The sequence below is a fragment of the Paramacrobiotus metropolitanus genome, unplaced genomic scaffold, assembly GCF_019649055.1.
Source record: "Paramacrobiotus metropolitanus isolate TYO unplaced genomic scaffold, Prichtersi_v1.0 Parri_scaffold0000030, whole genome shotgun sequence".
Classification (NCBI taxonomy): Eukaryota; Metazoa; Tardigrada; class Eutardigrada; order Parachela; family Macrobiotidae; genus Paramacrobiotus; species Paramacrobiotus metropolitanus.
In genome coordinates, this window is record NW_026570250.1 from 116228 (window position 1) to 137406 (window position 21179).

Here is a 21179-nt window from a genome sequence, read left to right on the forward strand (position 1 = left end):
TGACGTCAGGCAGCCTTTCAAACGTGCATAATGCACACTTGTACAGTACTCTCGAAGTACAGTAGTCTCGCACAGTGCAGTGGAAGCTTGAAAATTTTCGAAAACATTGGACTGAACTCACTAAAGAAAAGCGGAACGACCCTTGGAAAAAATCTCACAGGAAGACTTCTTGGTTATTGTCATTGTTTTTTATGCCGTGGAAAGATTGCTTGGATTAGTCTTTGTGGAAACTGCGAATATATATCGGTTTGAGTGTTAGCGGCACTGCGATCATTTAGATAAAAGTTGTAGCCAGAGTTGTAAAAGGGATCTTGACTTGTGAATCAGCCAATGCACATCTGCTGTGGAACAATCCTTTGCGAGTTCCACACGCTCTACCTGTTGATTATCTGGTTATTTTGTGATTGTATTGAGAGTTTATATTTGTATTGTATATAATCGTGGGGGAACGCACAATTTGTTGAACGCTGTTCCGTCCTTCGAGCATAGTTAGCTATAACATTGCTCGTCCTGGGGAGAACGTGTAAACAAGCATCTCTGTGATAGTTTTGTACAGTTGTTGCAGTGTAAGTGCTGTGCCTCTTTTTCAGAAAGTCTTTGCATTCTTTCATGGATGTATTTCTAGATTAAATTTTGGTATTCCTGGGTATTTGTGATAAATATTCCAAGGACAATCATGCCGGTTACGAACCAAGGACAGTCTTCTCAGTTTCGGCAGCAAGTGCCCTCCAGTGTGCAGAATCAGTTGCACCAGCAGGCGTCACAACATGGAAGGTACGCAAGTTTGACATGTGAAGCTATTTGATCTTGGGCGGTTGGTTTTATTCGTATGCAGTACTTTATTAGTGCTAAAATTATCTTTTAAATGTTTTTATCTATAATAGACATTTTTGGTGGCGTGACGAGCTATTGGTCCAGGTTGTGATCACATTTCTAATACCAGTACAATAAAAATCCGGGATATTCGCTTTGTAATATTAACACTGTAACAGGTACTTATTCCGTAACAGCAAAGCTCTAAGGATAGGGCATTTATTTGTTGGCTTTGAAATATACTATTTTTATCCGCGGTATAGAGCATTAATTGTATCCTTAAAACCTTATGGTACGGTACCTTCTCATCGGTATGTGTATTATGCAGGTCTAATAGTGGGTCTCCAGTGGTGCGTAACCGTGGGCCGGGAGTGGGCAACTCCAATGTAGGATCGGCTCCAGGCAGCACGGGACCCGCGGCGGCACCTGTGTCAGGCATGCAGCATCTCTCTTTGTCTGCTGAGCATGAGACTCTGGCTACGTCATCGGGAAATCAAGCGGAAGGAAACGGAGACTGGCGTAATAATTTGAAACTGCCTCCTCCGGACACGCGCTGCAAAACTGAAGTAATTTTCGTACATTCCTATCTTTTGTTTGTCGGAATTAAGAATTTGGTGGCAATCTTGATTTGTAGGATGTTACGGCTACATTGGGCTTGGAATTTGAAGATATGATGTTGAAAAGGGAGTTGCTAATGGGGATATTTGAAATGGGCTGGGAGGTAAGAGAAATGAAGCGAATCGTGGAAAGGCGTTCTGGTTTCGTTATGCAGCTTGTGTGTACTGGTTTGAACTAATACGGCCTTCTTTAGCGTCCGAGCCCCATTCAAGAGCAGACCATTCCGGTTGCGACGGATGGTAGTGGTGTGGATATATTGGCTCGTGCAAAAAATGGGACGGGAAAAACTGGAGCGTATTTGATTCCCGTACTGCAAAATATTGATACTAATGTGGACAGAATTCAAGGTATTTCGTATTATGTTTGATTGTGCCACACGAAAACTTTCAAGGGTTTTCTTTCTTACAGCTTTGGTGATTGTGCCAACTCGGTACGTTATTGTTTGTACGTTTAGTAACCTGTCCGTTCTCGCATGTGGTGTAAAGTGTAAACCGCTTTCTTTATCTAGACAATGTTCGTAGTGTTCTGAAACTTCGGATGTTACCGTTGACCGTACTATGTGTATAGGAACCGTTACCGTAATCAAAGGATCAATATATTCCCAATAAAAATTCAAATAAGTGGTGCGAGTATTGAAAATTAATTCTGCTAAGATTAGGGAAATAGGGTATTGATTTTTGGGCAGCGCGGCATTTGGGATTCTTCTATTTGTATCGTAATATAGGCTTTATGTGTTCCAGAGAACTGGCATTACAGACATCTGCCATTTGTATGGAAATTGGAAAACACCTAAATGTCAAGGTTATGGTATCAACAGGAGGAACTAGTTTAAGAGACGATATTCTGAGATTGCAAGGAACAGGTAACGCAGCGACTACCTAAGCGCGATTAGGCTTTCAAAGGTTTTCTGCTTTTAGTTCACATTGTTGTGGCGTCACCTGGGCGCATTCTGGATCTTATGGATAAAGGAGTGGCAAAGATGGATGCCTGTAAAATGTTCGTATTGGATGAGGTAAGAATGTGAAAGGTTAGCCCATTACAGTCATGTGCAGGCATTATCATAGGGTTCTTTCAGGCGGATAAGTTACTGTCATTAGACTTCGAAGATATGCTGGATCGTCTCATTAAACATTTGCCGGAAAACCGACAAATAATGTTGCTGTCTGCAACGTTTCCCGTGGCGGTGGAAAATTTTAAGGTCAGTATTATGGTTTCGTTTGCCATCAGTTTCGTGAATACCAATTTCATGATTCTTTCCTGACAGAATCGATATTTGAAAAAGCCTGTCATCTTCAATCTGATGTCTGAACTGACACTGAAAGGGATTAGCCAGTTTTACGCGTTTGTGCAAGAGAAACAAAAAGTGCATTGCTTGAACACTCTCTTTTCCAAGCTGCAGATCAATCAGTAAGTAAACTGAAAAATCGCCTTACTTTCGATTTTTAATTACAGAACAATTTGTGTTTTTTCTTAGATGTATTATTTTCTGCAATTCATCGTCACGAGTGGAATTATTGGCTAAGAAAATTACTGAACTGGGGTATTCTGCGTATTTCATCCATGCTCGCATGCCTCAACAGCACCGGTATTTATTCTTTTTCTGGCTGGTAAAAATCGTGTGAAATATTATTTGTATACTCATGTTTTGCAGAAATCGAGTCTTCCATGACTTCCGCACTGGCGCTTGTCGCAATCTAGTTTGCACAGGTATAAATAAAATATAAAATGAGCCATTGGAGATTCACGGTGTTTTGAACGTGCACGAATCATTAACATGACTTCTGGTTATTTTTACTGTTTTTAGATCTGTTCACTCGTGGCATTGACATCCAGGCGGTTAACGTTGTCATCAACTTTGACTTTCCGAGAATGGCCGAAACTTACTTGCATCGCATCGGCCGTTCTGGACGATTTGGACATCTGGGTATTGCCATCAACCTGATCACCTTTGACGATCGTGACAATTTACATCGCATTGAAAAAGAACTGGCTACTGATATTAAGCCCATTCCAAAGGAAATCGATAAGCGGCTGTATGTGGCCGAATTCCAGCAGGGCAACGCTAAGGAAATCCAGGAAGCCGTCGCCGCGGACGAAGCCGCCGCCGCCGCTAAGGCGGCTGCTGCTGCTGCCGTGCCTAATAGCAGCGGTGCCACTACTGCACCCATTCCACCGGGTGCACCGTCACCACAGGCAGTTGGCGCGAAAAGCGGAGTGGCACCGGCTATGCCGAGTGCGTTTGTGCGTCCTCCGGTCGGCGGAGTGGCTATGCGTCCCGTAGTCAATCGGGGATCACCTACTCAAGCGGGAAAAGGACAAGTGTAGATCATAATGCGGAATGGTCAATCCATCTTATTGTGTCTTGTCGAGTTGTATTTTGTTTTGTTTTGATAATGGGCAGTTTATACATCGGTTGCGATCGACCCATTACAGTTAGCATCATCGTTACTTCAGTTTTTGTTTCGTAACTGGTCTTGTGTATTTCGATGCGTTGTTAGCTTCTCTTTCCATCCTTGTATTGAGAGCTTTACTGTGGACGTTAAGTTGCCTGCACCAGTGGACACTTTTCCATAGATCGTTTGTTAATGCGTTCGTCGCTTTTAATGTCTGATTACGTAATTTGCTAGACCGTAGAAAAGGGAATTAAAAAAGTGCAGTGCATCCACCAGAAGAATTGGCAAACGAAGCAGTGCAGCTATTGTACAGAATAGTGCTGTGGAATAGGTGTCGTATTGTCAGGTCGGAACATATCTGTGCTCGATTTTTTACCCAGTCGGCAAAAGATTGGTAAGTCCTCCATAACTTTCTTAAGTTATATATAGTGCGAAATCAACATGTAAAATAAAATTTATTTTATCGCGGTTGGTCAAACATTGACAACTGACATCCAGAATTAAGTTTAACATGGCTGGATGTCAACATGTTCCACACCGGTTTTGCAGTTTGGAGATGAGTGTTGTGCTAGCAGGCTGCAGAACGCAGGCTGGACTATTGAGAAATTTGTAGCAACATAACAAGTGACAATGCGTTTTTGTGTCTAATTGACATGGAATCCATAAACTAAATGTGCGACATGCATTATATACCGTGTGATTAAGTATCCTTAAACTGCATATCAGCGAGTAAGAAATGAACCGGTAAAAATGGAAATGTTAACGGATATGGACAGCAGTCTGCACTGTGCCGCATGTGAATCATGAATGTTTTTTGATCTGCCCTAGTTGCAGCGGATACAGTTTTTGCCCTTAACGTCTGTGTTAACTCGTTTGGAATTAGGTAAGCGTCAATGATACAGTTAGTAATTAATTTGCGTTAATTTCCTTCACACTCTGCTTGCTGTATGCACTTTTACTTTCGCTGCAGGTCAAGGCACCATGTGGAATTTTGTCTTTTTCCTACTTTTAGGCCACTACAACCGATTACCAAAGTAGAAAAAGCCCTGTTACAATAATGGTTTGATTCATTATGCCGCAAAGAGACCCACCGCTACTGGTGTGATATAAAGGATTCCGGTCTTGCATAGGGATTGTACCGGAGTGTGTTTTGTCTGTGTTTTCGTTCATCTAATATCGGATAGTATACACTGTCCATCGTCGTACATATAACACGCTCTCATTTATTTACCATGGTTTCTCTACGTGTTTTAACGTTATTGGTCGTGATAGTGGCCAGCTGCCAGGCCGCCAACTTAAGGAAAAGTATTAAGGCGCAGCCGGCAAATGATGATGCCGCGCAGGATGCTGTTGCGGCGGAATCCCGCTCAGATTCTCAAGATACTGACGCCGTAGCGGCGGCCACATCCAACGATGATTCCTATGATCATGAGCAGGCGGCTAGTGATTATGGTGGGGGTTACGGTGGCGGCGGATACGGTGGCGGTTATGGAGGCGGCGGCGGCGGAGGGTATTCCTTAACTTCCTACTGATATTTTTTCGTTGATATTGAAATCGAGACAGTGCCACATATTATGATGCGCATTTCCTGTATTGCATGGCAGTACTGTACAGTAATTGAATATACCGTAACATGTTTTTCATAACATATTTTCTTTTTGGTGAAATTTCCTAACAAATTTGATGATGATGATTAGGTACGGCGGAGGGTATGGCTCCCAGACCGGTCCTGGTTATTACGGACCCGAGTCGTATGGCGATTATGGATATGGTTTTGAATGCGCTGGAAAGAAGCCGGCATTTTACGGTGACAGCAAGCAGGACTGCAAAGTGTTCTACATCTGCCAGTCGGACGGACGAACGGACACTTTCCGCTGCCCGAAATGGACACGCTTTAATAACTACCTTGGTATCTGCGACTGGCATTTTAAGGTGAGAATTAAACATAAGTGGAATTAGGAAGCTTAATGACTGGTAGAAACTCGAAATATCACTGCCATTAAGTTCAGAAACAGTTCTGATAAGTTTCTCTTATTTCTCGGGTCACAGATACCGCCACCGGTACTCGCACACGTAGAAAGACCTTTGACCTTTCTTTGCCGGACTCACGCTTTTCTCTTAAAACGTATTTTTGATAGCAATCGTAGGTTTTCAGTTTTCACCATGTCGGAAAATCTGTAATAACCCGGGTATAAAATTCAACAAAAGTATACGAGTATACAAGATAAATTATCAATCTAATTGTTCCGGTATTGCTGCCAAAATGAAGATGTGCGAGTTATCGGATAAGAAAAGCCTTGGTAAAAATTAACCGATGTTTCCATAATTATTTCGTTGCAAAAAAAGATGCATTGTTATGGTTATGCGTGATGTGCTGCAGGGTTAGTACTGTAGATCAGCAGTAATCAAGCAATGAATGGCTTTTAATTTCAAGGGCATACGCTTTGTTACAGTCTAATCTTCTTATATCCGTTCTCACGCGATGTCACGGTATAATGATTGCCCTTGAATCCCAATTTATTCTGATAATTATGCTTATTTAAATTAGAGCAACAGCTGATTGTGTTTTCGCATGAACGGCATCTCCCCTGTGCATACATGTAAATGAAATAATCGGCAATTGCAGGTTGACAATGGTTGCAATCCTTTGGACACTTATGAGCAAAGTTACGGAAATAACTATGGAGGCGGTTACAGTGGCGGAAACTCATACGGCGGTGGCGGTTACTCCAAAGGAGGATACCGAAAGTGATAAACTGGTTTTGTAACGTTTTGTTTCTGTGTGTTGCTTTGCACAGTGGATTTGATGCTGTTTTTTTCCGCACTTTTCGCGAAAAACCTGTTCAAGTACTTAAGTAATGATGGGCACAAAAAATGAGAACGATGAGCACGGCACAAGCTGGATCAAACAAGAACAAAGGCCAGGCGAAAATAACAAACAATAATGAAGAGCTGGTGGCGGGACGAGTTGGTCTGAAGTTGTACGATACACGAAAGCCGGAATTGTGTAAATATTTTGAGGGCACACTGTTAGGAATACAAAGCAATTCACTTTCGTAATCGCTCAAGCGAATCATTTTCACATTTCGGACGGACCAATGAAAGAATGAAAAATTTATGAATGTCCCCGATGGAATGAGCGAAGCAACCGATCAAACCAAGTAAATAGAAAAGATTCACACTAGAAAAAAATCGCGTGCAGAATTGAAGTACACACACAAAAGGAAATTAATATAGCACTTTCTGCAAGAAGCAAACACAAGCTTGCAGTGTAACGATGCGGAAAGCGTTATCGCAAAATCCTGTTTACATTACTCTCCATATTTAAAGCTAAAACTCTGAAAACACGGGGATTCCACAACTGTAAAAATATACTATTTCACACTAAACGGTTTTGTGGTTTTGACACAAAAGAAATAAAAGTGTTCGATTTAGAATTAATAAGTTACTTCAGTAGAAGGCCGTCACAGTAAATCACCAAACGGCAGCTGCTTGGACGACTGTGCCTGCAATTGTTGCTGCTGTTGAGGTAGAACTGAATTCCCTGCCAACTGCGGAGTGGTCCCTGAAAAGGCTCCAAATGGTGCTTGTCCCTGAACTCCGGGACTTGGAGGATACTGAAACCCTGCAGCACACACTCGTGTATAACACAACTGCGCGAATTAAAGGTATGAATCACGTTTACAGCCGCTTTCATCGATCCGTCCTTGATGAATCAGCGCACTCGACCTTACCTGGACGAACAGCCGTTGCAGGATTATTACTCATACTCGGGTTCTGAATTAACTGATTCATAGGCGGTGAATAAGGCTTGTTGTAGTTCTTGGCAAGATTCAGGTCCAGTTCAATATTCAGACCAGCATTCCCGCCACTATTATTGCCCCAGTTAACCGTGCCGCTGGGGGCCGTCGAAACGGCTGTAGTTGGCCCTTGTCTTGGCGTCTAAAAAGTTATAGAAAACACCGTTTAAAAACTTTTGCAGATGTCATGTCAAAATGAACAATACAGCTAGCTAATCAGTCAAGATGCCGCAAACAGGGACGTACTGGAGGAGCGGACCTCGGGCCAGAATTAAACTGATAACCAATCGGTCCCATTGGCTGAGCAGATGCCCCAAAAACCGGCATCACTGGCGGCCTCGTCGATGGCTGTCCCATAGGCGGGCGCTGCTGCATCTGCTGGAAATTCATACTCTGACTCTGAGGCATCCCCATCATAGGATTACCAGCATTCATGGCATAAAGACCCGCCACTTGTTGAGGCGTGACAGCGTGAGGAGCCAGTGCAGGCATAGTAAGTGAGTGTGGCATACCACCGTATTGCTGCGTGGCCGGAAGTCCCGAAGCCATGGACGGAGTAGATGCACTACTGAAATCTCCGAATTCGTTCAGCAAATCGGAATCTGCCGGACTGGAAAACCGAGATATTTCTACTCATCCGATTTTCAAATAATCTCAAAACGTAGTAGAATTTACCCTGACGCTCCAGGCGCTTTGAAACTTTTTGTAAAATGCAGTTTTGTAAGTCCCTCCACGAAATCGTCGGGAGACGCATCAATGGCTTTATTTTCTGGTGGTGCACCACGAAAACTAGCAAAATCCGCCCAGTCATCCTGTGGTTTACCTCCCACATTGTTGCCCGCATCCACAGCCACATCTCCAAAGTCACCGAAATCCGACATCAGATCTTTGCCGTGCGATGTCGGCTGCGATGGAGGACGAGGTAGCTCAACTTCTGTCTTACTGGCATCCGAGTCACTAGCCCGTGGCTTTGGGTGCGGCTCACTCTTCTCCTGCCCAGCGCCTATACGCTTTCCAATCGGCTTAATTTGTTTCGAAGGTCTGCTAGTTCCACTGCTGCGACCATTACTGTTACTATCTCTGTCGTGATTTTCCACATCATCCCCGTCGCCTTCATCGTGAAATTCGTATCGCGGATCTCGTTCCTCTTCGACATCACTATCCGGTTGCCGCCTGGATGATGTTGGAGAATCCGAAGGAGACCAAGAGGCACGATTTGACTGGGAGGACTGATGCCCTACATGGGTAAAATTGCAAACATAGCAGACGCTAGCAACCAATGACCGCATTTATGCTTTTTTGCCGTGCACCTCAAAGAGAAACCGACCACATCAAATATACACAGTTTGCAGACTGGTGCATCCAACACGTAAATTTCATGAGTCTTGCAAATGTCGTTCAAAACACGGCCTGGCTTACAAAGATGTCCAACAGTTTATATGTTAAAAACGGCAGAAATTCGGCATTGTTACCTCTTCTTCGAGTCATTGCAGCATCATCTGCCGATAGACCGACATATTTATCCCGCGATTTCCTTGCTTTTTTGCGCTCATCCCTCAATCTCGCATCATCTTGCAACAAATCCAGCATTTCTTTGACGCGATTGCGCACTATGAAAGTCACATCCTATTTAGCCTGTGATTATTCCCAACTGTTCGTGTCAATACCATTTATGCCCTGATCTTTTCCAACTTCGTCGACGAATTTATAATGTTCCAAACTCCGGAGGTCAAAAAGGTGTTCTTTTCCCGATGTTACCACTCTTTCAGCGCCATTCCTTAACATATATCCCAGGAGCAATAAACTCTGTAACACGTAAAAGTGTCAACAATATTACTTTTGTACCGTTTACGATTTTTTTATCACAAAACCGAGACTTTCAAATTTTAAATTCTAAAACTAACGCAAAAGAAACTAATTATCTGATAACAATAACGTAACCAAGGAACCTATTATCAAAGGCGTGTATCATCCGCACGCGATTGCCAACCTATTAACCTAACGGGTCCTAACCAAACAATTACTCACAAGTCAGTTACAGTAACTGAGCTACTGCAATGAAAACCGATAACATCTAGTTCGCTTAAAACTTAATCTATCCTACACGCAAAAATCTTTTCATGAATGTAAAAATAAGGTATAGAGCTAGGAGTATTTTCAGCTTTTCAAACGATTTTTAATTAGTTGTTCCAACTTCCAAGCAAATATAACGGGATTATGGCAAATATAAGTCATAACGACGCATCGGAATCAAGCACCACATTTGCAACTACTAGTAATTTTATTTGAAAAACGTCGAAAATTTACACGTTCTCTTTAGTCAGTCTTTCCACATCTGCACATACGAAATCGAAAAGACGAACTAACCTTATAGACGCGACGCCAACTGGTTTTATTATCAACCAGCATCCTTTTCCAAAGCATACTCATCACCTCGTGATAATGCTCAGCACTATACGTGTATTGAGAGAGCTCCTGCATCTGCGGCCCTGTTGGTCCCCATGGGTCTTCATTAGTCGCTTCCCTCACTTTGGCCTCCACTTCGGTGTAGTTCATCACCATGTTGACTCTGATCAGATGCCATTACTATTAATTTCGTCAGAAGATGAGCATACCATGCATAGCACTCACACTTGGTCCGTAATCTCTCGGATTTTCCACATTTTTGTGCTGAACATGAGGCAAACACAGAATAAACGCTCCCAAGACACCAGTCAAGGTGTTTAGTTTTACGATACCAAGATCTTAGGGCTATAATTAAATGACCGAAAACATACAAAAGCATGCGTTAAGTCAAAAACTATTGTTTACTGTCATTAATGAACTGTTGCAGTGTAATACAAAAATGCATAAGAAAATAATATATTTTTTTTTCAAAAATTACTGACAAAATGCTGTGCGAACTTGCAGTAAATTAAATTAAAGCATAAAATCGCGCAGTACCTGCACTTGCAAGGCGCCAGTTGGCAACAAGGGCAAAGGCTCAAAAGACCTGCCAGTCTGCAACACACGTGTGGCACAAAAACACTACTGGACACGTTGTACGTTTAAAGTTACGTAAGTCATACGGAAGACGTACGATGGACTCCGTACGCGGATCTGCGCTTTTAAACATTAAATACATACTTTATAGTTTATACAGTTATACTGTACTCCCACGGGTACTTCGTACTTTTTAATAATATTAAAAAGTGACATATTACGTCAAATATATATATTTGACATATTATGTTAAATTTTTGTACGTCATATCCTGGCCCCCTTAAATACCGGTACGGGCCACGGCGATAGTCGCGGTACGCACTACGAACCAATGTAAAACACTTATTATTGATTACGTAATCTAATTAATGTAGTAGAGTAAGAGGAAGTAGCTTTTTCGAAACGTTACCCAAGAGGAGGTCGGCCACCTGAAGGCGGTGTCAGCCCCGGAATCCGGCGAGTGGGTCCATGCATTGCCCGCGGCCTGCTTCGGTAACCTCCAGACACGTGCGTGCAACTGGACAAGAACGTCTTCCGTATACGTGCTGCGTTGCGCCTGGGCGTACCAATCGTCAACCCTCACGTGATCGTTTGTGGCGGTCTGGTCGACGATCTGGGCCGTAACGAGCTCCGTTGTATGCGGGCAGCTGTAAGACTGCCATGGCACGATGAAATCAATGGAGAACGGACTCGTGTCCTGAAGACGGCAGGTTTTCCAGCCAGAATGAAGCCGAAAGGTCTCTCCGTGAAAGACCATGAAAGGCCAAATGTGATTACTCGTGTCCCGCGGAAGCGCGGAAAACGATTGGCCGTAATGCAAACCTGCGTGGACACACTCGCTGCCTCATACATCGACCGCTCTTCCACGAGCGTCCGTGCGAGCCGCGGAGCATGCGGAAAGAGGAAAACTGTCTAAACATGCACATGGCTGGTTGCCACCAAGATACCATCTTGTAGCCATGCCGCCTTTGAAATTTCCGGACCCTCGGCAGGCGGAACTAAAATGGTGGAGAAGGTTGGAAACGGCATAGATTCCGCCACAGGCCAGAAGCGGGCGAAAGAGTTTTTTAGACACCGGCTATCCATCGAAATGCAATGAGGAAACGCGATATGTGTGATGGGTATTGGGTACTCGTACGCGTACAATCCCCGAACAAGATACTGATAGTTTAGAGGAACTGTTTTTGTTAATAATAGATGAACTTTATTCTGCAACAGCCAGTGCACATGTCGGTATGCTTCCGTAGATTTGCACCAATTAAATTAAAATTGTTAAAATTTAAACACTGAAAAAACACCCATAATCATTATTGTCATTCAAGATCTTATGACGTGCACTCAAAGTACTGTACACAAAACAGCCCATGAAGCCGTTGTCCAGTTTTGTTTTCTCACATTCCCATCCTATCGCTTTTCGAATCCTCCATCACGCAACGGATCAGGTTGGTGAATAGGGGGTGTTTCAAAACCGCTCGGAGGGGCATTCCTTTCACAGTGCGACAAATCCCCACCATTCTTGTTTTCCTGAGGGCATTTGCCATGCGGGATCAGCGAAGCCATCGATTCTGGTTCATTCCCCGGGTACCGAGTTTGCGTATCCTCCAGGTGCCGCTTTACGTCTCCAGGATCTCGATCTGGTTCACTGCTTTGATCGGGCTGTCCTTGCTTGCGCAACAACATTGGAATCATCTCTGTATAACAAATCAGGGTAATCAATTAAGAATAGGTTCTCGTACTTCTATACATACTGTGTGTAGTCTCACCACACCGCGTGACCGCGGGCGAGTCAGTGCGACCAAAAGGCAAAAGGTACAAGCATAGAAAGTAAATTTTACTTACGATTAAAATTTTACTTTCTATGCTTGTACCTTTTGGTCGCACTTAAATTTTCTTTAAAATTTAATTTTACTTAAAAATTTACTTTCTGTGGTGTACCACAACGGATCAGTAAGTACAGTAATACTATTATATAGAATACTAACTGTGCTGTATAATACGCTCTAAAGTACCGCGCGCGTACTGTACAATATACTAGTACCCTTCAAGTACGAAGTACGTATTATAGATATCTTAGATCTATATATCTTTCCTAATTCTTAAAATTAAATATTATTTTTATATTTCAGTATGTACACTACATTTAATTCGTACGTATAATAGATTCAGAACCATGGAGGAAGTACAAATAATAATTAACGAAATCTTCCGGTTGTGAAATTATTTGTTTCGTTACCGGCAACTTATCGCATACTGTGAGTTATTTCATGAATAAACAGGTACAAAAGGTGAGGACCGTGAGGTAAGTTCTTAACTAAACAGAAAAGATTCCTTACTTGCGCTTCCGTCCTGCACAGTCGCAGATGCAATGCTCGCATATGATATTACCAGAACCTGTGCGATTATTAATAAAGATGCGCGAGTTTTTATATGAAGCTAGTTTAATCCTTTATGACAGTATTTAGACCAATCAAAACAGTATTTATTTTTATACTAGTAATGCAATAAATTAACGAGCTTGCAAAGTTGCATTGCAAGAATTACTCGAACATCGGGAACAAACGCAAAAATGGACACAGTAAGCCCGTTGTAACTTGTAAGTCCTTATGTACGTGTCTTCGGACTTCGCGCACCATGAATTTAAACATCGATTTTGCAACCAGTACAAGTACAACGAGATCAAGATTCGATATTTATAGCATCCCAGCTTTTTAAAAAAGATTGAAAATCGCACTGACTGTGTGATTTAAAGGAATGCCTGGGATATTACGAAAAGTCTGCAGTAAACTGTTCACTGAAATGATTAAAATCGTATACGCTGAGTAAGTACGCTCTACGCTAGACCTGCCAAACGCTCTTCCAGCTCACTTCCATGCGGTCCACTCCAAGTCCCAAATCATGCCCCACCACCGGAAACAGAAAACCGTTTTAGAAACCGCCATCCGCATGGCGACTTGCACGAACACAATATTATCATCTGGCAGGCAGCAAACTTGGCATACTCTGCCATTTTGCCGGTGGAGTTCCCAATTGAAGAATGCCATTGTGCCAAACCATTGCCTGAACTTCAAAGGTTCCATTGGACTCAAATCTAGTGGAAGCAGTCACGGGATGGTAGCGGTCCACGTCAACATTTTAACCGGGCATTGATTACAGCTGGATGTATTGCTGCAGTTTCCACAATCGGTGCAGTATTTTGTTGTTGAATTTTATCTTGTTGTAATTACGTAGTCAACTGTGAATTGTGAGTTCTTTCGGTCTTTCTTTATAACTATACTTTTTCAGAAAGAAAAGAGCTTTCCTCTTTCCTATGTCCCGAAACGGCACGATGCGGCTCTTATTGCTGGTTGCGTTGCTTGTTTCTGCTGGCGAGTCCAGGAAGGGAGATTCCGACCTTGAAAAATGCTCGTCATTTGCAGAAGGACAAGTTTACCCCGGTAGATGCAATCTTTATTATGACGGATTTGCAATTGGTATTACGATATCCCTGTTTCTGCAGAGCGTTCGCATTCGCGGATGTGGGACCATTCTTTGGAGGGAACTAAAGCTCTAAGTAAGCTGGCTCGGTGACTTTGGTCCTACGGCCGCTGTTGTTGGTACATATATGTACGTTCATTATTTTATGCATTCGATTACGATAGTGGATGCCGGCGTACCTTACTAATTAACTGCAATTTTATAACTACCGTTACGGTGAGCCGAATCAGTACGGGGTGCAAGCATGCAGCGAGAAATTGCACACATTTTCTTTGGTCTTGGTGTGAAAAGTGAAAACTATCGCTGCTCAAATGTTATTTAATATTCACAGTTGGAAAACCTGCACCACAATTCCATGGCATCACGGCTGTGATAAACGGAGATTTTAAGTAGGCACAAATGTATATGTGGAATACTTTCAACGTGCTGAAGGACTTGGTTGATTCTCGCACCAGTTGTATCCCAAGCAGAATGTCTTCTTAATTGTGTTTAGAGACGTCAGCCTGAAGGATTACCTTGGCAAATATGTCGTCCTTATGTTCTATCCTCTGGATTTCACATTCGTAAGCGCCTGCATCCAAATTACAGATTTGAACCGCTTGGCGTGATTGTGAATGGCGTGATTGGCGTGAATTCCTAACCCGAACATAGCTTTGCGAACTGCAAAGTGCGGTTCGCAAACTGCAACACGGGATGCCGATTTTTAATGCTCTTAATTAGTACTTGCTAGTTTAATACATTTGTCCGCAAAATCTGAAGTTTCACTGCATTTATGTTTCTCCTTTTGTCCTTTGGTGAGTTTACTGCAGTTCTGTACTGCCAGTACATAATTTTTACTGTGCTAATGCTAATTATTTATTTATTCGCTTCTGTTCTTCGTTGTTCTCTTCGGAAGTTCGATTTTAACCGCTGTGTTTACTTTCGCGCCTTTTTTAGGTTTGCCCAACAGAAATCACAGCATTTTCGGATCGCATAACGGAATTTAAAGCCTTGAATACGGAGGTTTTGGCCATATCTGTGGACAGCCACTTTACACATCTGGCATGGTTGGTTTTACACCTTGATTAAAAGAAAATCTCGTAATTTGATTCTTAAAATAGGGCATATGCAGAGTGCTTACGTGTAGTTAGAAATATTATTGAGTGACATGACCTACGAGTAGGATTTACTTACATTAGTCTAGTAGATTGTCGAACATACGAGCACGTATGTTGATATAATTATGTCCTACGAGTAGAGTAGTCATAGCGTATGGTCTGATATTATAATATTGTGGCGTCGTATAGTTTTCTGTTTTGGTTGACTTCGTTTGCTTGGCTTTCCTAAAGGATAAAAACTGCCCGATCGGAAGGTGGACTCGGCCCGGTGAAAATTCCCTTGCTGTCCGACTTGACTCATCGAATTTCTAAAGATTATGGTGTGTATTTGCAAGATGCCGGTCACACTTTGCGGTAAGGGTTTGCGGAATCGACTTCTGGCAACGATGTAGTTATTTTCATGAAACGCTTTCAGGGGTCTCTTTATCATTGATGGAAAAGGTATATTGCGACAAATCACCATGAATGATTTGCCCGTGGGCCGATCAGTAGACGAAACAATTCGCTTGCTCCAAGCATTCCAGTATACTGATCAGCACGGCGAAGTATGTCCAGCTGGCTGGAAACCCGGTGATGATACGATTGTGCCAAATCCTAACCAGAAACTGGAGTATTTCAAAAAACATCCCGGAAGTGACAAGTAGTATTCTCAGTGTGTTCGCAGGGAGTTGTCCTTTATTTTTTCGGTTATTATAAACAGCTTTCTATGTTGGGCTGCAGTGTGCGTCTTTCTAAATTTTGCAACACCTTTCCCCAAGTTTCAGATTTTTTTATCATTCCTTTCTTTGATAAACCGTTTCAACAGGGTTGATAAAGGTATTTTTGATGACTCATGGTTGTGGTTGTGAAGAGTTTTTATATTGTATTGAAATTTGTAGCAAAAATAGTGTAATTCCTCTTCCATACCTATGTTACCTTCGAGAGCGTCCAGCCACTTGCTACACGTGGTGAAAAGGAAAAGAGCAGGAGTGCATACCTCCAGCTCAAGCGGACATTCGAACTGCTTCATTGCAGCTGCATAAAATAACCAGAAAAGAGTTTCCGGTAGAAAATTTTTCTCGTGGGTGTTGTGGTTCGCATGCATCGATATTAGTAAGTAGTACTAATACTGATAGCAGTGGTAGTAGCGCATTAATCGATAAGCACCAATTTTAACGGTTAACAACTTTCAATGTTGAGCCTTAAAATTAGTACAGGGCATATCCAGCTTAATCCAGGTCCCAGGAATACCTGAAGCAATGTAATGATATCCACAACTGATTGTGAACATTCATCGCATCAATTTGAATTTGCATGTGAGTAGTGAGTACCATACTACTGTACCAATGCGTGTTGTAACAGCATTACTCTAGCACTAATAACAGTATACCGCCCAAATAGAGACAGCTGATCGGATCGTTGAATGCAGCCCAAACAGAAACGCTCACAACTTTTTCTGTGATATGTACTTTTCAAACTATAATATGCTACAGCAGGAACATTTTACACAGTACTATCGTGTCCATCTAAAGTAACGAAAAAGCAGTTATTAATTATTTCCATTTAGCAGAGGTGTAAGCAAATTTTAAAAAAATATTATAGAGGAGACTCCCTGTCGGACGCAAATACTGAACGAAGAGGAATGAATACTCGGTGGTGTTTGGGAAAACAGTATATTGCAAAACATCCGTTTACGAAGCAGGCAGACTGCGAATCCATAAATCATAATCATTCGAACGGTACATAAAACTATAAATTATCAACAATTACCGGTAACAAAAGGCTGGCAGCCTGGCAAATTATGGTGTAGTTTCCCGACAAGACAGCATGCCATACCCAGTATCAGTCGATTTTCACAGATCCCATCAACAAAATATAGTATAAGTATCAAAAAATCATTAAATTAAATAAGCAAAAATATGCAATAATGTTATTACTACTGCTACAGTACAACATGTCAAAAGCAGATTTGGAACGATCCGGTCAAGCATACTAGCCACAACCACAACGTTAGGTATCATATCAAACGTATGAAAATCTTTGTTACATTTGTCCAAAGAAAAAATGAAAGAGTCACAATTAGATTTCTACTATCCCGAACCACAAACCGATGCACAAAGCCGCACCGAAAATATACAGTCACGATCAAGTTTAACATCAATGATAAAAACTCAAGGGATCCTTCTCCCGGATTTCGAACCAACATAAATTGACTCAACTCGATTTCCTACCGCTGTCGCTGTTCACGGGGGTCGAAGAAGGAGGCGGCATTGACGATGGCCGATCTTTTGCATTCGGTGTCGAATCGTTCACTGCGAGTTTATCCAAGCGGGTCCATAAGTCTTCTCTATCCTTATCTCTTTTCTTTTCTCTGCAAAGTTATCAGTAATCTAACCAATTTTAAAACAACAAGCCAACAAAAACGCCCTAACCGACCAGGCGGAATTTCTCCTATAAAATCACAAACCAAAAACCATGGTTCCGGTACCAAGTGAAAAGAAAAGCGAACGTAATTTATCGAACACGACTTCATCTATGGAAGTACAGTATACAAAGCCGTCTCCGGCTGAAGCTTCATACTGGCATGGTGCTATGCCCGTAATTAACACTTACTTTGCTCGATCATTTTTGTACTGCGCAGTGAGCTCGTCAAACAACTTCAAATTCATTTCCGTGAAAGCTTTCAGGACATTATAAACAAGTCCAACAATTGTCGGGTTCCAATGTTCCTTGCTCATTTTATAAAGAGCCGGAAACATTATAGGCAATATAACGGAGCAGTTGTCTTCAATCAAATTCAAGACATATTCGTTATTCCAGTAATATAATGCCCGTTCCGCAACCTAAAAACAATCAGTAAAAATGAATTAACGGGTTTAAAACCATGGTTTAAAACAAACATGTGGTTCGCAATGGCAGACTTTAAAGCGGGTGATAGTAACGGCGTTACAAATCATCAAGAAATTCACAATAAGCAGATTGTACCTGAAAATGAGGACTCGCCACACATCTGGCGATTTGCTTAAAAAGGGATTCCTGTATTTTAACGAACTGCACCGGCTCTATCACATCCAAAATCTCTTCGATTTCCCCAAGGAACATTACTTCTTTTTGAGAAGACGTTTTGGGCCAATACTTGAGCATTCCTTTGATAACTGGTTCTGTCAGAGTGGCATCTTTTTCGATAAACTGTACAATGCAGTACGCAAGCTGAAAAAGACAGAAACGTGGCACGGCTTTCGATAAATCGACAATTTAATTACCGTAGTATTATAAGCACTGAAAATATATTTTCTGTTTACCTGAGCGTGGTACATGCCGAGACATCGCACTTTATGCAGAGGAATAAGCACTTTAACCAAAAACTGCTTGTGCTCAGCTTTCAAAGGCAGTGCGAAACCGTTGATGATGCTAAACAAAACCAACATATCCTGTGAGTACTTTTTTAAATAGTTCGTTTTGTACAATGTTTTACCTTCCCAGGATTTCGAGCAGTTCGCCAACACCATTGAAATGCTCAGTCTCATAAACAAACTTCAAAAATATATGATTAATTTGCTTGCGGATAAAGGCGCGCAATCCCAAAAATTTGCCGTAAATCCTGTGAAGCACTGTTTTCAAATAATCCCTTTCTCTGGGGTCTTCGCTATCGAAGAGTTCCAACAGCTACAAAAGCCAAAAATCCTGCATTAGTCAACTTAAACCTAAATACCTAATCAAGTAGCAAAGTGCAACATACATGTTTGACCGACTGTACTTATTACAGAATCCAACATTTAATTTTTGCATGCTCCCTACACAATCCTTTCACATGCGAAGTTAGAAGGCTTAATATTCCATGGTTTACGAGCACAAAATACTACACAACGCGTATATCGGGACAGATAGACTACTGTATGGCAGCGTATGCAGCTGTACCATCCGGCGTCTATCTCGTTCTCCTCGTCAGTGCTAACCAAGAAGCACCTATCCGTTTTAAAGAGAAAATCGGAGCGGATTGCACGGTGTATTCAAGCGAAAGATAACGCTTTTGTCGGGATTAAGCGCTACCGCCTGTAACCGCTACATCATTACGTTGGTAATTACCAACGCATTTTCTCGTAAGGCTCCGCTTGATGCTTTACACTACGGGAAACTGGTAAGCACGCGATTCTCATACACATACAGTCTAACCCACCTGCGACACGAATTTCACATCGATCCATTTTTTGGCGACTTGCGGATTAAAATCTTGCGATTCCAGCACACGCAAGAAGAATTCATAAACAATCTACAAGGAGCAAATCCTTATTTTCCACTGGGATAACAACAAAATAAGGGCAATATAAAATTTTAAATCACGATTCTCCGAAAACGTACTCCGCATCCTGGTAAAATATGGAGATTCAGGTATGTAAAAAATCAATAAAGCATTGACATCCATGTATGGGTTAATAATGAGATAACATACTAAATGAGGAGTGCCTACGTATGGTGCGAGCTCTCAACGCGTCATTACTGTATTCACCTGAAGATGCGGCCAAGATGCTTCAAGAGAGGGATCGTCTTCTTCAGGATCGTAGTCTGGAGTATCAGCCGGTGGGAGCACTCGAAACAAGTTGTTGGCCACCATCTTCACCACTTCAGGATAAATTTGATCATTCAAAACATTTTTCGATGCAGAAATAAAGTCTGCCAGTTCCAACAGTGTTTCTCTGTAAAACAGTACGAATCGTCAACCACTAAATCACTGTTAGGCAAATTATCACATACGCCACAATTTTAAGATAATGTAATACTGTATGTGCATAATAATATCCGTTATAGTCTAGTTCACAGGAATATCCGAAGATAGCGCTATGCAAAGCATACAAATACAAGTTATTATACAACCGTACGAATTAAAGTTTATAAGACACAAAAATATAAAATGGAGTGGGGCAAAAGCAGCTTCGAGCATTTGTGCTCAGACCCTTTGAAAAAAAATCAACAATGGAGTACTATGATGATAATAATGGGTTTTATCACCAATAAATGAGGAGCGCTACAAAAAAATTCAAAGGCTCACAAAAAAGTTATCACGTGAATATTACAAGCATCGAAAACAACTACTCGACTGTACCGTTTCGTCTCCTTATTTTTAACATCTGTTGTCACATCCATAAAATCAAACACGTGTGAGCATAACGACAGCTTTTTGACTAGAAGGTCTTCTTGTTCATGCGGAGGTGTATCTGCAGTTTAAAAAAACAAGTTTTAATCATATTGTTTGGAAGGCATCGTTTCAGGATTCCTCATAGAGGACATGCCTAACCATGCCATACCTTTGAGCAAGGGAAGTTGCTCCAGTTCGGTGTGTTGCTTGTTAGCAACATTCAACTGTGAATTAGAAGACTGGCGTTGGCGCCGTTTGGCCGCGGACCGCTTTGCGAATGCATCCATTTTATCCCGCTGATCGGCGGCCGCCATCGTGGCCGCTGCCGTCGCGGAGACGGGTCGATCAATCAAGGAACCGGGACCAAGTTGACGGTCTTGCAGCTCCTTTTCCAAGCCAGCAGGGCCAGCACCAGCGGGCATCTTCGCTGGGGCTGGGGCAACTGGCGCTCTGGCCGCTGGAACAGCTTTGCCAGGGGCTTCCTTGCTCATGTTCAACGGTGAAATGTGGAATACAGGTACAGAAGATATCAAAGCGACAAATAAGCTGGTTGACGCGCGCTCACGGAATAAAAAAGGACAGGCGACTGCATCTAATTGGAAACTCGTTGAGCTAAATTACAAGGAAAAACAGCGGCGCCGCTCGTGACGCTGTAATAACACTTGCGGATGGGAAGTTTGCTCCATATCCGCGCACCTCCAAAAAACGACAAGAACTCAAAACTTCGACGGAAAAAGTTCTCACTCTGCAGAATGTACTGACAAGTTAAGAAATTTCATCAAGTCATACAGTTTCATTCAGGATTTTGTTGAGCATCGTAGAGCCCAGTTTACTGGCAATGTCAACACAATTAACAGTTTTATCCAACGCAAGGGAACAACTTCGCGGT

At 42.1% G+C, this 21179-nt stretch overlaps 5 protein-coding genes across 5 annotated transcripts; 3 read left to right on the forward strand and 2 right to left on the reverse strand.

The window, feature by feature from the left end:
• Positions 1 to 65: 65 nt before the first annotated feature.
• LOC129588670 (ATP-dependent RNA helicase cgh-1-like) lies at positions 66 to 4094 on the forward strand. Its single transcript, XM_055483004.1, has 13 exons — positions 66 to 566; positions 626 to 774; positions 1142 to 1379; positions 1448 to 1534; positions 1625 to 1778; positions 1840 to 1861; positions 2172 to 2293; positions 2349 to 2443; positions 2507 to 2629; positions 2696 to 2838; positions 2906 to 3016; positions 3083 to 3138; positions 3236 to 4094. Exons 2-13 carry the CDS (start codon positions 677 to 679, stop codon positions 3754 to 3756), a joined length of 1770 nt encoding a protein of 589 aa, XP_055338979.1. The 5' UTR covers positions 66 to 566; positions 626 to 676; the 3' UTR covers positions 3757 to 4094.
• Positions 4095 to 4885: 791 nt separating this feature from the next.
• LOC129588512 (keratin-associated protein 6-2-like) lies at positions 4886 to 6783 on the forward strand. Its single transcript, XM_055482749.1, has 3 exons — positions 4886 to 5334; positions 5522 to 5756; positions 6451 to 6783. The coding sequence occupies exons 1-3, from the start codon at positions 5057 to 5059 to the stop codon at positions 6574 to 6576; spliced, it is 639 nt and encodes a 212-aa protein (XP_055338724.1). The 5' UTR covers positions 4886 to 5056; the 3' UTR covers positions 6577 to 6783.
• Positions 6784 to 6923: 140 nt separating this feature from the next.
• Positions 6924 to 10592, reverse strand: LOC129588511 (clathrin interactor 1-like). Its single transcript, XM_055482748.1, has 8 exons — positions 10256 to 10592; positions 9992 to 10193; positions 9292 to 9430; positions 9097 to 9234; positions 8300 to 8861; positions 7871 to 8234; positions 7559 to 7766; positions 6924 to 7449 (listed from the first exon to the last, which is right to left on the reverse strand). Exons 1-8 carry the CDS (start codon positions 10300 to 10302, stop codon positions 7289 to 7291), a joined length of 1821 nt encoding a protein of 606 aa, XP_055338723.1. The 5' UTR covers positions 10303 to 10592; the 3' UTR covers positions 6924 to 7288.
• A 3168-nt stretch (positions 10593 to 13760) lies between these two features.
• On the forward strand, positions 13761 to 16006 carry LOC129588501 (peroxiredoxin-2-like). Its single transcript, XM_055482716.1, has 7 exons — positions 13761 to 14040; positions 14103 to 14156; positions 14412 to 14469; positions 14574 to 14643; positions 15017 to 15126; positions 15409 to 15531; positions 15593 to 16006. Exons 1-7 carry the CDS (start codon positions 13914 to 13916, stop codon positions 15819 to 15821), a joined length of 771 nt encoding a protein of 256 aa, XP_055338691.1. The 5' UTR covers positions 13761 to 13913; the 3' UTR covers positions 15822 to 16006.
• A 980-nt stretch (positions 16007 to 16986) lies between these two features.
• LOC129588679 (serine/threonine-protein phosphatase 2A 56 kDa regulatory subunit epsilon isoform-like) lies at positions 16987 to 21139 on the reverse strand. The gene is made up of 9 exons (XM_055483019.1): positions 20460 to 21139; positions 20258 to 20369; positions 19664 to 19850; positions 19334 to 19426; positions 18632 to 18822; positions 18459 to 18567; positions 18142 to 18366; positions 17770 to 17999; positions 16987 to 17527 (listed from the first exon to the last, which is right to left on the reverse strand). Exons 1-9 carry the CDS (start codon positions 20779 to 20781, stop codon positions 17371 to 17373), a joined length of 1626 nt encoding a protein of 541 aa, XP_055338994.1. The 5' UTR covers positions 20782 to 21139; the 3' UTR covers positions 16987 to 17370.
• Between the last annotated feature and the right edge of the window lie 40 nt (positions 21140 to 21179).

Excerpts from the sequence above, each read along its gene's own strand:
- LOC129588512 (XM_055482749.1), top strand. The coding sequence starts at position 5,057 with ATGGTTTCTCTACGTGTTTTAACGTTATTGGTCGTGATAGTGGCCAGC. Across the intron at positions 5,335-5,521 it reads GGAGGCGGCGGCGGCGGAGG|GTACGGCGGAGGGTATGGCT; the intron begins GTATTCCTTAAC and ends GATGATGATTAG. Across the intron at positions 5,757-6,450 it reads TCTGCGACTGGCATTTTAAG|GTTGACAATGGTTGCAATCC; the intron begins GTGAGAATTAAA and ends CGGCAATTGCAG.
- LOC129588670 (XM_055483004.1), top strand. The coding sequence starts at position 677 with ATGCCGGTTACGAACCAAGGACAGTCTTCTCAGTTTCGGCAGCAAGTG. Across the intron at positions 1,535-1,624 it reads TATTTGAAATGGGCTGGGAG|CGTCCGAGCCCCATTCAAGA; the intron begins GTAAGAGAAATG and ends GGCCTTCTTTAG. Across the intron at positions 2,630-2,695 it reads TGGCGGTGGAAAATTTTAAG|AATCGATATTTGAAAAAGCC; the intron begins GTCAGTATTATG and ends CTTTCCTGACAG.
- LOC129588679 (XM_055483019.1), bottom strand. The coding sequence starts at position 20,781 with ATGAGCAAGGAAGCCCCTGGCAAAGCTGTTCCAGCGGCCAGAGCGCCA. Across the intron at positions 20,370-20,459 it reads GCAACTTCCCTTGCTCAAAG|ATACACCTCCGCATGAACAA; the intron begins GTATGGCATGGT and ends TTTAAACTGCAG. Across the intron at positions 18,367-18,458 it reads TCGGCATGTACCACGCTCAG|CTTGCGTACTGCATTGTACA; the intron begins GTAAACAGAAAA and ends TGTCTTTTTCAG.
- LOC129588511 (XM_055482748.1), bottom strand. The coding sequence starts at position 10,302 with ATGTTCAGCACAAAAATGTGGAAAATCCGAGAGATTACGGACCAAGT. Across the intron at positions 9,431-9,991 it reads GTTGGCGTCGCGTCTATAAG|AGTTTATTGCTCCTGGGATA; the intron begins GTTAGTTCGTCT and ends TACGTGTTACAG. Across the intron at positions 7,767-7,870 it reads GCCCGAGGTCCGCTCCTCCA|ACGCCAAGACAAGGGCCAAC; the intron begins GTACGTCCCTGT and ends ATAACTTTTTAG.
- LOC129588501 (XM_055482716.1), top strand. The coding sequence starts at position 13,914 with ATGTCCCGAAACGGCACGATGCGGCTCTTATTGCTGGTTGCGTTGCTT. Across the intron at positions 14,157-14,411 it reads GGAGGGAACTAAAGCTCTAA|TTGGAAAACCTGCACCACAA; the intron begins GTAAGCTGGCTC and ends TAATATTCACAG. Across the intron at positions 14,644-15,016 it reads ATCCTCTGGATTTCACATTC|GTTTGCCCAACAGAAATCAC; the intron begins GTAAGCGCCTGC and ends CGCCTTTTTTAG.